We start from the raw sequence: 13,326 nt of genomic DNA, 5'->3' as shown, positions 1-13,326 counted from the left end.
TGTGGCTTTATAGTCACTTAGCGCGCTGCATGGTCATTATGCACTACCTTAGGACGAGATGTTCGAGACCCGCAGGACGCTATCATTTTTTTTTCTCTCTCTTTCTTTGTGTTTCTTTTGGCAGTTCAGCTTTATTCCGATCGATGTCATTTATCGTATTATCTTATCAATTATACTACCCCACGACACACAGTCGCTCAAGTTCCTTTTCTTTTTGTCGGAGGCTGGAGGTTGGATTTGCTTCATTTATCATACGTATTGTTTAAATTGCCCTTGGTACAGTGCCCCGCTTGCCACCTTTCCTTTTCCCTTTCCTTTTCTCTACGTTTGTTCCTGTTATATTGTCACAAGACAGGTCGGAAAATAATTTGCATAACTCAACTGGAGCAGGAATGGCAACTGAATGAATTAACTCTAGGCCAGCTGTATGGCGTCTCGCTCATCTCTTTGAAATTCCAGGATGTTATTGTTTGACCCAATAACGGAATTGTAGACAGGTTTTATGTTGCTATAGAGGTATCTTGTGCCACATGAGTAGAAGGCATCACTGTTTAGTAGTCGTAATGAACTTTTTCATGTCCCTCCATGTCAATTGTAGTGTGGTTTAAAGGGGTTGTGTGTCTATCTGCCAAAGAAAAGGAATAACTTATTTTCGTCATGGCTGTTTCTCTATACGTAGCCGTAGGTAATGAGTGTTGTTGGTATCTGAGCAGTGAATAACAGAGCATCAGGCTAAAATCCCCCTTAGTTATACGCGCTAAGCGTTATCTTTCTTTATGAAGTCAATCCCTGCTAATGGAGTTACAGAATTATGTTATGACACGTTTCACTGAAAGTTTGTAAAGCAAAGTTTATGGACAAGGCAAGCAATTGTACATGAATATACCTACCATTGATTTCAGAGGGAAATTATGGTATGCATAAATGTAAGGGTATCATTGCTTTGGAATTGCTGAGGCAATATGCTTGGCACGAGGGCTTCCACTTCTAATAACTGATCCCTTTGAAGATGTGTCGGTCACTGGTGATCGTCATGATTCATCTTTCACGTAGAAGCTTACGTTCCACACTCTTGGTTCGAGAAGACTTACCATCATACTTCAAATTGTTATTAAAGGTAAAGACTCAAAATCAGACAAGTTTACGTGTTATCTCTATGGGAGGTGATTTTTTTTTAATGTGCATTGACTTGACAACGTTTAAGCACCTTTATCTCAGATGATTTTGCTCCATTTCCTCTGTGACTTAAGTGTGTGGTAACTGAGACAATAAGCTGCAGTAATCATGCATGTTATTCTTTGAAATCTCCTCATTAGTTTGACAATTTTGCAGTTTAAAACTGAAAATGAGAATGGAATGTGGACAAAACGATTCCTGATTCATCTTTCACATACATAAGTTTACGTTCCTCTTTTTTTCTCATCGAGACGTATGGCCGAGTGGTTAAAGGCGACGTCTCAGAGACGTGAGGTTGCACACGTGCGGGTTCGAACCCCACAAGATCACGAAACAAAATACTTAGCTATTTTACTTGTTTTTCTTCAATTTTGTATTACATATTCGTCCATGTAGAAATCACATTCGTATATAAATGCACCTATACACACACACAGACACACACACACACCATATCCCTCTTTTTTGTGTTGGAGACCATATTGCTTCGACTGCTGCAAAATTTTGCAGGCTGACTTTGTCAAACTGATCATAATAATGTAATGACGACGACGAAGGTGTTGTACTTTGAACAATTGTCTTTCAAGACCACATCATTATTTTGTACTTTGATGACGTCATCACACTGAAAATTGTGACTAAAGGCAAGGTATCAAAACCAGCCGATTATAGGTTTTATGTTTACGGCACGTATTTTTCCCAAGTTGCCAGAAATGGCATAGCGACATCAGTAGTTACAAGACCGCATTTCCGTCTAGCAATGCAATACATGTTCACGCGGCCACGTTGGTTGAGTGGGCATTGACTTTTCTCCCTGTAATATCTATACATTTCTTTTTTGCCTTACCATTTCCGTGGATGTCCCGTGGCCGAGAGGTTAGGGAAACGGTTTTGCATGCAAACTCAATTATAACTTCAAGGTGCCTATATCACATTCTTTTCTTTGTCGATCACCGATGACCGACATCTGATAACCCCAAGCGTATCACCTAACTCGTCAGTCTGACGAGTTTCATATCTCGTTTAAACTAATGGTGCTGGTTCCTTGACACAGAATGATAATCAGTTAACTCATATTTAAAAAAAAAAAAAAAAACACTTTAATACTTAAAATGAAAGCTTAACCGTGCTTTCTAGAGGTCTCAGGAGACTCCTAACACATAATAGCATTTTGCGGAGTTCATGCCAGAACATACCTAAACTGCTCTTCCGTTTTCCTTGGGGATCAAAATGTTGTCACAGATAGTCCATGCAGTCCCAGACAGGTTTACTGAAATATATGTTATTCTTTGTAGGAGGTTATTCAAATTCTAATGTGCAAACTATGCTTCACCACTCTTCCAGTAAGAATTATGGAAGCAAAAATAAACCAGAAAGAGCTGCCTCAATTCTCCATTCGGTACTTGATTGAATTACTGTATGAGAATATGTTGTTCATACATGATTTTAAGCTGCACCTGCACCATATCTCAAAGAAGTGAGCTTCTCAGGTGCAAAATCACCCTTTTCTGTCCAAGCTGCCTGCTATGTAGTGCTACATAAGTTCAGTGTCTAAGTAGTCTGTGGTATTCATATACCATTTTTGCTGAATCAATTCTGGCTGCACACTAGAATCTGATTTTCTTTACACTTTGTCTTCCTCCAGGAAATGATATCGAAGGCCGAGCTGGACATAGTGCTAGAGCAACATAACCAGGAACTCGCAGTGCTGACGGAGGATTTTGAGTGAGTGATACCAATCTTGGATTTATTAAACAGATTTTCGGTGAAAGCAAACTGTGTTTATGGGGAAGTAATGTTAAGAAAATTCTTCTCATTATGGTAGACTATCACATTTGAATTATTCTCTGTTGATGCAAAGACAGATAGCATGCACTACCACAGTTGGATTCTATCATATACATGTATGTGTTTTTCTAATTACAGCAGTCCAGTATGTCTCTTACTCTGTGGAACTTCTACATGGGCACTTCTACATTACACTTTTACTTTACCTATGAGTTTGAATATGAAGTAATTTAGTGATAGTGGTTTGTTTGAATGCATTTTTTTTTTGTCATCCACATAACACCCTTTCAAAAATAAAGATGTTATCTTTCTCAAAATTTTCCGATCCGGATTTTTCACAGGTCAAGAATACGGGATCTGGCCGCGGCACTGGAAGCCGTCCAAACTGAACAGCTGAACATGCTGAGTGGACTCCCTCCCAATCCATCAGGTGTGTAGAATGTAGGGAAGAGTCAGCTCATCCCTCGATCTCTCTGCTTGCCTGCATGTTTGTCTTTCTGTCTGTCTCATTTTGTCTGCCTGTGAGCATTTTTTATATCATCCCATACAGGTTTGTGAGAAAAGCAAGTAAAGAATCAGACTTTCTATAAATTTGACTTGTACATCGTGGATGAGATGCAGCATAATGTTCATTTTATAGACTGGACAGTATTTATTCCCTGATGGCTCTGCATGCATAAAATACATTGGACTCCAGTTATAACGAAGTTCTCAGGACCAGCAGTTTTCTTTCGTTATATTGAAATTTTGCTATAACCGAAGAAATAAACAATAATTAAAGCACAGAGTGGATAATATTGCAGCCCAAATTTTTACTTCGTTGTAACCAGAATTTCGTTATAAATGTCTCCATTTTAACGGGAGTACACTGTATATTGTCTTTGTTGTTGTTGTCTCTTTTCACAAGTGGAAACACTCGTCAATTTTGTACTATACCCTCCTCGCTTTTTTTTTTTTTTTTGTTCATGCTTTAATACAGTGCCAGCATTTTGTTTTTAATTACACAAACGCATATGCACATATTCAGAAGACAGTCTATGACTAGATTGAAATAAAATGAATTGAAATCGGTACTCCTGAGCATTCCGTTGTTTTTTTTTGGCATCCCCCAGTATCCTTCTCCAGGTCAGCCTTGCGAGGGTGGAGCCCGGGGCGAGACAGCCAAATGGCCATCCCGCAGCCGCCCGACCCCAGGGAGCGGTCAGCGAACAAGAGGAAGGCCAAGAAGATGGGCACCAAGCTGCCAGAGTGGGGCAGTGACCTCCCCAAAGACGTAAGGGCAACCAGCCTTCTCACTCCTCCTCTATTCCTTTTTTTTTTTTTTTTTTTGGGTTCTTCATTTACTCCCAGATGGGAGTAATTATTATGAAAAGTAATTTTTATGAATGCTCAGTCACAAGGTCATGAAAACATGGAAACCTGCAATGCATTTCTAACATCATATCTTTGTTATCAATTTCATTCATTGTCTTCATTTGTTGTTATCCTGAGTGAGCCCAGATAATGCATAGTGTTAGTCCCCAGTTGAATCTATGGAACCGATTCATTAAAAAATGGATACTTTTGTTTCGATGATAATGTCATAACCATTGCTGCTATGTATAAGGCATAAGACAAAGATGTATTTAATGTTAACCATTTTCCAATGAAGATATAATGATACAAAATGAATGAATTATCATTGCACACACCAGAGCAAGAATGGCTATGGGCAGAGAGTGTAGATAGATATATACTCTCACTTGTGATTGAGTGTGGTCAGTAAATGGAAGCATAGTTTATTTCCGTTGTCTGATGAAATTTCTCCCCAAATTGAGTGAAAATGGCCGTATTTCAATGTTTCCATCAAACCTGCCAGTTTTTGGAGAGGCTGCGGATGTTTACTGAGGAGAGCGAGCGTCGGCGCCAGGAGCTGAACGAAAAGACGAAGACGGAGATCAGCAGTCATATTGAGAAACAGCTTGCTGGCCAATACAAGCTGAACCAACAAGATGGCACACCGGAGGATGCAACCAAAGGTAACCTGAAACCAGCCTGGCTTTTTGACATCTCGAATTCAAGATGACAAACTAATTCTTATTAGGCATGAAATCTTTTCTTATTTGTGTTAACTGCCACTTTATTTTGGTTTTGTATGTGTCTATTTTGGACACACTGTAAACATGGAATATTATGCGATGTGGAAATTTTCAGAAATCTTGCACTTGACTGATTTCTGGGAAAACAATTACACATAAATAAATTTGGAGATATTGAATTCTTCTTAAAGTATGGTGAACGAGAAAAAAAGGACGATATTCATAAACAAGGTAATGTATACATTTCTGGAAAGCTTAAGTCTCTAGGAATATGAATAATTAACTTTCAGACGGTAAAAGCGTCTCCACAATGATGGAGAGATGGTGTTTTGAGATCCTTTTTAGACCACCTGAACCCAATCTGACGGCAAAATTTTGGTGACCAAAATTATGACGTCACGAAATGTGCTCTGTGCTACGCACTCCATCCACACAGTGAGCTCCGTCTATGGAGGGCCGTTGCGGACGTGGTTCGTTTGGTACATACGTATGGAGAGGCAGTTGCATACGTATGCCCGTTTCCATGTATGCCCCAAACGAGTTGTGTCCGCAGCGGCCTTCCATATCCGTTGCCTCTCCCTCGCTTATTCTACCACCCCGACTTTGCCACTGTCACTATCAGTGTCATTGTCACTGTCATCACTCAATTCACTCTCGATGTCAAACTCAAAGTCTTTCCGTACAATATAAGGTAAATATTTGACGTTTTAATGTCTCAGCCAAGAAAGCAGATGCGACCAAAGACAGGCCAGATATTGCATCCGCTCACCAAGAAATACGTGCTTCATGAATGGCGGCCTCGATTTCCCGCTGCACTCGTAAAGGGTTTTATTCATTTCATGACGTCATATTTTAGGGCTCGAAAAAGACGGCTGTTCCGGAGAGAATATCGGTGAAGCAAATCAGTCAGTTTTAACTCGCGATTTCTCAGTGGCGCGCATATATCTTTTAATAGTCACACTAAAAATCTGTTTTAGGAGACATTTCCCTTTGCTTTGACACCTTATCTTATATGATTTTCTTGATTTTTATGTCTCGTTCACCATACTTTAACCCGTTGAGGACGGTTTGATTTTGCTACAACACGCATTTCCCATAGACACTCGCCTGTGTATACTTGGGACTTGCCCTCAACAGGTTAAAAAAAAGAAAAGAAAACAAAACTAGAAATATCACTGAAGGTGATTAATACCCCCGCCCCGTGACGACAGTCTTACCCAAGGAAATTACAGCACTTGGTGGAAACATGCATTGAAGACAGTATATGATATACAAATGATGCACAGGATAGAGTGCGTTAGTGTAGGCGTAGCGCACTCGAGGGTATTTACAATTGTGAAACATGCACGAGGCGAAGCCGAGTGCATGTTGCACTACATTGTAAATACCCGAGAGTGAGCTGCGTCTCCACTAACGGCACGAAATAATCCTGTGCATCATTTGTTTTATAAAATGGGTCGAAAACTAACAGCATTTTCACATACCTTTGTGGGTCAATAGTCCAGTCAGCTACATGTAGCACTCGCTCGAGAGAGTTGAGTCAAGCACGTCGCACTCGGAAATCCCGCACATGTAATACTGTACGTATCAAGTACTGTATACGTACGCCACATAATATGCTATGCACACAAGGAAGGCTGGCTGGCATACGCAGCCCGAACTAGACGTTGTTTACAGGTATTGACAGCGCGTATAGTAGCGCGCGACGCACTTGTAACAACTGATTGAGTGCGCACTGGTACTGCAGTGCAATGGTACTAAAGTAATCAAAGCCCACGTGACTCATTTCAGCGCTTCCTATTGGCTACGTTCTTGAACCCATTTTATAACATGGCATAACACACACTGAGATAACTTATTTCAAAAACAGAATACATGCAATAACAGAGGTTAATGTGTATTGGTAGCCTGCTACGCAAGATTTTTCCAAGATTTACTGCAATGATTTGATGTCACGATGGAAGTAGTTCAATCTGCAAGGGTTTTTCCAGATTTATTGCTATTAAAATGCTGTTACCATGGCAACGCAGCTTCCGACACGTCCGAAAAATATGTCTTGCACATCTTCCCACCAAGACCAATGTGTGTGCCACATTTCATGAGCTTTTGTCAAAAACTGAGGAAGTAGTTCAATCCACAAGATCTTTCCTTGATCTTCCGCCATTAATATGCCGTTACCATGGCAACGCAGCTTCCGACACGTCCAAAAAATATGTCTTGCACATCTTCCCACCAAGACCAATGTGTGTGCCACATTTCATGAGCTTCAGTCGAATACAGAGGAAGTAGTTCAATCCACAAGATCTTTCCTTGATCTTCTGCCATTTATATGCCGTTACCATGGCAACGCAGCTTCCGACACGTCCGAAAAATATGTCTTCCACATCTTCCCACCAAGATCAAGGTGTGTGCCACATTTCATAAGCTTTGGTCAAAAAACTGAGGAAGTAGTTAAATCTGCAAGATCTTTCCTTGATCTTCTGCCATTAATATACCGTTACCATGGTAACGTACTTTCGGGTAACTGTCGAAAAATGCGTCTTGCACATCTACAACCAAAGGCACACATCTGTACCAAGTTTCATGGAATTTGGGCAAAAACTGAGGAAGTAGTTTGCAACACAAAATTTTCCATCATTTTGGCTCATAATATGTGAGCTGTTACCATGGCAACATACTTTTTGTCACTGTCAAGAAATGTGTCATGCTGACCTATATCCTAAGACAAACATTCAATATGAATTCCATGAGAATTGGAAGAACACTGATGAAGCAGTTTTGCCATGAAGCATTTTGCCCTATATTTTACCAATAACATGCCGTTACCATGGCAACGCACTTTTTGCCACTGCAGAAATATGTGTCTTGCACATTAACATATTCAGATGAACATCTGTACCTAATTTCATAAAAATTGATCAAAAACTGTGGGAGGAGTTCGCGACGCAAGATTTGTACCCATTTTTGCCCATAATATGCCGTTACCATGGCAACGTACTTTTGGGTACTGTCAAAAAATACGTCTTGCACATCTACAACCCAAGACATCTGTGCCAAGTTTTATGGGAATCGGTTGAAAACTGAGGAAGTAGTTCGCGACGCAAGATTTGCAACGGACCGACCGCCCGACCGACCGCCCGACCGACCGCCCGACCGTCCGCTGATTCCTATATACCCCCTTCAAACTTCGTTTGGCGGGGGTATAAAAACTCACCTCCACAAAATAAGAAAGAAGTAGAGATAAGTAAAATCGGCCCTTCACAAAAAAAAGTAATCATGAGAAAGTTTTATCTTTCACAGGAGAAGACTCTGACAAAGTTAACTGTATGTACATTGTATGTCTTTGGAGTACATCCAGGGGTTTAATCTTACTTTTAAGTCCATGTATACACTCAAAGGATGATATTGTGTACCTCTAAATGAAATTAGATGATTGGTCAAATGCTTTGTCAGTGCAACTGACAGATTTCTGCCTTCCCTGACCATAAAGCATGCTGCACTCATCCAACCATGGATGCTTTCTGTAAACCGCAATTACTTTTCATTTCTTTTGAGCAGCAATCTGTAATTTCTTTTCTTTCCCCCCCCCCCCCCCTTCCCGATCCTCTCCAGATATTAGCCTACCTGCTGTGTTCATGCCAACCAGAACGGGACAGCTGTACAACCCTCGTGCCCACCATTATTTCCATCCATCGGGTCAGTCTTGACATTTTATTTTTACATATCTTACGCTGTTCATCATTAATCAGTCTCCTTCTTCTAGCACTATGCAAAAAACCTAATGTAGACGTACGTTTTGGGGTGCTCTCACAATTGACAGACAGGAGTCTATAAATGAAAAAAAAAGGGGGGAAATGTTTGCAATGTAAAGAGTGGATAGAATTTTGAAATATGTACACGGTAGATAAGAGGGAAGACAATGCCACAGTGAGTAATGGAACATGATATTGAATGTATTCACGTAATTTTATCCTCTAGACATCAACAGTTGGAAAATTTTCCTCTCTCAGAAGTGGGGGTCTTTCAAGCACCATGACAACAACGTGTCTGGCTTCAGAGCAAGCAACCCCCCCCCCCCAAAAAAAAAAAAAAAAGAAGAAAGAAGAAGAAGAAAAAAGAAGAAGAATAAAGAATAGACATTTTAATACCATTCTCTGAAGTTAATTTGTAAATGACTGTACTTGTGTTAATGTTTACTGATAAGGAAGGGGATTGATATTTCATTTACAGGTACAGTCAGTGTCTTGGCTACATTACCAACAATTTATTCGGTGAGAATTGTCAAACAAAGAACTAAAAAGGAAACTTGCTGTGTCTCTTTGATCAGGTTCTTTGGGTCACCTGAGGCTAACACAACCACCGTCAATCTTCCAGCTGCCACCGCTTCCTGCCAAGAATGTATCCTTGTTCTGAAAATATGTCTGTGTACATGTTTTAGACACAGAATAGCCTTAGATGGGAGTGATGCCTTCTCTTCAAACATTTTACATAACATAGGTTATTCGTGAATACTGTATGTTTAATTAAGCCAGAGAGGCTACCTCATTCGGTCATAGCAGCGAAACCTCATTGTAAAGAGATTACTTTAATATGACAGAACTCTAGTATAACAGGGTGAATTTGCAGGTTCCAGTACTCTATATTTCTATTTCTGCTGTAGATGAGAATGCCTTCTTTTTGAAAATTCTAAGTTCAAATACATTATTTATGAAGGCTATAGCTTTCACTAGGCCCACAGAGGCCACCTCATGCGGTCTTTTATGGTGGAACATTGCTATCAAGAGATCGCATTGAACAAAACTCTCTTTATATTGCTCTGTCTTTGTATCTTGATGTAGTAAGAAAACGTGATAACAAGGCAATTGTAATCATGGCTTTTAGGTCCTTGAATAATGAGGTTCCCTGCGTCCCCCTGACACACTTTAAGATAGCACCATTAAGATCATGGTTACAGCATAGGACCCGGTGTATATATTATAGAGAAGAAGAGTTTTTCTTAACCCAAATGCAACTTCAACTGCAGCGCCTGTCAGTCATCAACCTGTTTGACATTCGCAAGAGCATGAACTGGGCTGCCGCACAGGACTGGGCGAGCAAGGCACCTAGCACGCCAGCCGAACTGCTTGCCAACACACCCCACCCTGGCACCCCTATGAGCTCGCAAGTGGAACAGCCCCAGGCTGCAGTTGAAGGGGAGGATGTTCACTGATCAGAGCAATGAGCATGATGAGAGGGGCAATCAACTTTGTGATGAATTGAGGGATGTACACAATGGCAAACTTTCAGCTAAATCTGCAGAGGTATCTTTTCACTTTTCTGGGAATTGAAGAATATTTGTGAGAAGTAGAGGGCACTGACTGATTACCTGCCTAGAAATGTCATTTATAAACTGTGTAAATCTGACTGTGCTATATTACAACACTCCCATCGAATTCTTAAATGTATTATGTTGTCGGAAGATACCTATTGCAAAATGCATTCTCATTAAGAACAATATTGCTACTTAGGTTCGGGTTGGGTTTAGTTCATACCAAAGAAAACATCAAGTACATCAGCAAATATATGTATTGATATTAACTTTATGAAGAAAGGTATGATCAGAGCATTATTTAGCCAAACTATGCTTCCAGAATCAGGTAACTATGCTTTCAAGTTTACACTGGTGCCTTTGGGCAGGAGATACTTCATGAACAATGTGTAGTGGTGAACATTCCTTATCCTTCCAGTTTGAACACAGCCACATTGTGACAGAACAAAGCTATAATAATTGTGTTAAGCTGTACTGATTGTATAATGCTATAATTGTTATGCTATTTATCCGGAGTCCATCCTTACATCAACGTCTTGCTCCCGTGCAAGATTTCTCATTAACAAACTTCTTGTTTATGAGAGGTAAATTCAGTCAGCTTTCTATTTGGTACATAGTGAAACAAATTAACCATTTTCATATTTCTTTTTGTGTTCATTGTTCCTTAGCTCTTTTCTTCATTTTTGGTCTATGCAAATGCTTATTACTTGAGAAACATGCCTTCATTTGTACCTTTTGCATCTTGGAAAAATGTATCCCAAGCTATTCAAAACGAGACACAGAATGTGAAATACTGTATTCAGTCATAAACAAATCAAAATGATGCATTCTAGTTTTGTAAAGTGCCACCAGTGCCACCAATTTGTCTTTCCCCATAATCATATCCTTTGAAAGACTCAAGGGCGATTGTATGAAACAATATTCAAGTGTATGTAAATAAGATAATGTATATTTTGTGAAGAGAGATCGTCTTTATTCTTACCATATTTATTGGATCTGAAACTGATGTGGCTCCAAGGCATTTTGAAACTACACGTATGTTTAATGTACAGCGTACTATCGGGTTCAAATGGTCTTGACATTGTCCAAAATGAAATTTGAGTGTGATCATTGTGTCAGTAACGTAAACTATAATTTGTGGTGATTATGCCATAATAAATGTTATATATGTTCATATCATGAAGCAAAGGATGTCTTGCCCATTCATTGTACCGGGTAACTTTTCTTTGTGTTTGTTTTGAAAGAGAAGTGCAGCCCTTGAACTATTGCATAACCATGTCAGTTCAACATCTGTTTGTGTCAATCTGCTAAACCTTTGTGCCAGTTTATTTTGAAGTGAACTGCAGGTTTAACTGTAGATATTACTTGGACATTATTAAGAATCCTGCCATTGACAACCACTAGAAGTGAGAGAGTGGTGCATGAATTTTCAGAGGGTCCACTTGTGTAACACCCCTCAAATAGAACAGGATCATAGGAACAGACTTCTGTACTGAAGTATTTCAATGTATGAATATTTGAATACTTGAATGTCAGCAGACAGGTCCATTGCAAGACAGTTGTGGTAATGTGAATATGGATGTGGAATACTATTTGGTTTAGTTGTTCATGCAATTGTTTATTTGTTTTTATGTGAAGAACAGGCGTACACGATGAAAACCCAACAAAAAAAAATCAGAATAGCACCATCAACAAGAGGTACAGTACAAGTGTACGATGCTGTAATAGTGTACACTGAGTCCTCTTTAGTGTTGCATAAATATTTTATGTGCGTAGATATCGCTTTAAATTCACCACAACTGACAAATGGGTCAGCTTACTTTCCAGAATTGAAAATAGCCCTTCCCAGGCTCATCAGCTTTTGTATTGCATTCTGATAGAAACTTATAAATTGATGATATGGATAACAGGAAATGAAGTCCAAACTAATTGTGTAATTCACAAAATATTCAAGAAAACTTCAAGAGCACTGCAAGTAGTTTGTCACATTACCACCGTAAAACAATCAATTCTGACACAGTCTAAACATATGCTTCCCTACAATATACATATATGATAAAAGATACAAAAAGAAAAACAAAAAACAAAGAGACAGACACAGAATAGGAATGCAGATTTTCTAAGATATGAAAGTTGAAATTGTCCATAAACATTTGAATTTATTATAATTGCCATTCCATACATGTGACTTTTAACACGGCTTCAGTTTTACCTCCAGACAAATAATGCATACCAATGGAAGACTGTGTACATAGCTGACATCATACACATGTATTACATGATCACAATTCCAAGCGCTGGAGACGGCCAGCGGGAGTACAAAGGATGTTGTTTGAATCCTGTCAATCCCTCACTCATGCCTCAGACCACTGGGTATGTTAACCCTAAAGGGGCCGGGCTTTTTTGGCTATGCTCAGACCGGGGGGGGGGCGGATTCCGCCCCCCCTGAGATCTCGGCCATCGGTGGTGCGATCGCGATGAAATTTTGCATGCGTGAGACCCGCGTCATAATCTACAAGATTGTGTTATTTATAAGATTTTTTGAAACAATCAATTTCTAATTTTAATTAATTAATTATGCAAATTAAGCTCAAGGTGATATTTTAGCTTAATTAAAAGTATTGAGAGTCTAATTTTTGATCTGTAAATCTGTTTTAGCATATTCAACAATTGTACATCACAAAAACTTCCAAAACTCATTTCAATTCTTATGTATTTTATTGTTTTCAGAATTTCTTATGTATTTCCTTGTTTTTCAACTTTTGTTTTTTCTTTGTTTTTTCATTGGAAATTGTCACTGACCACTTTTCTACCATAATTAGCACAAAATTAATCAATGAAAGTGATTAATTGTAAAAATAATCAGGTTTTTATGCTTTTCATGACAGAGCACTGTTTTCCATAGGAAATGTACACAAAATCACAAAATTGTGCCCGTTTTGGAGCGACATTCCGTTACAAAAATGGGCGTGGCTC

General features: G+C 39.3%; 1 protein-coding gene across 1 annotated transcript in view; it reads left to right on the top strand.

Moving 5' to 3' along the window:
* The window catches only part of LOC140229104 (uncharacterized), a 34,752-nt gene extending 23,235 nt beyond the window's left edge, over positions 1-11,517 (top strand). The window contains 7 exon segments of the mRNA XM_072309370.1: positions 2,822-2,901; positions 3,306-3,394; positions 4,077-4,237; positions 4,823-4,982; positions 8,655-8,738; positions 9,370-9,440; positions 10,066-11,517. Of these exon segments, the coding sequence (XP_072165471.1) occupies positions 2,822-2,901; positions 3,306-3,394; positions 4,077-4,237; positions 4,823-4,982; positions 8,655-8,738; positions 9,370-9,440; positions 10,066-10,251 (831 nt within the window). The 3' untranslated portion in view covers positions 10,252-11,517.
* The last annotated feature ends 1,809 nt before the right edge of the window (positions 11,518-13,326 follow it).

This window comes from Diadema setosum, chromosome 5 (assembly GCF_964275005.1).
Source record: "Diadema setosum chromosome 5, eeDiaSeto1, whole genome shotgun sequence".
In the NCBI taxonomy this organism is placed as follows: domain Eukaryota; kingdom Metazoa; phylum Echinodermata; class Echinoidea; order Diadematoida; family Diadematidae; genus Diadema; species Diadema setosum.
The sequence above is the reverse complement of the archived record's forward strand: the minus strand, read 5'-3'. Positions and strand labels throughout refer to the sequence as shown.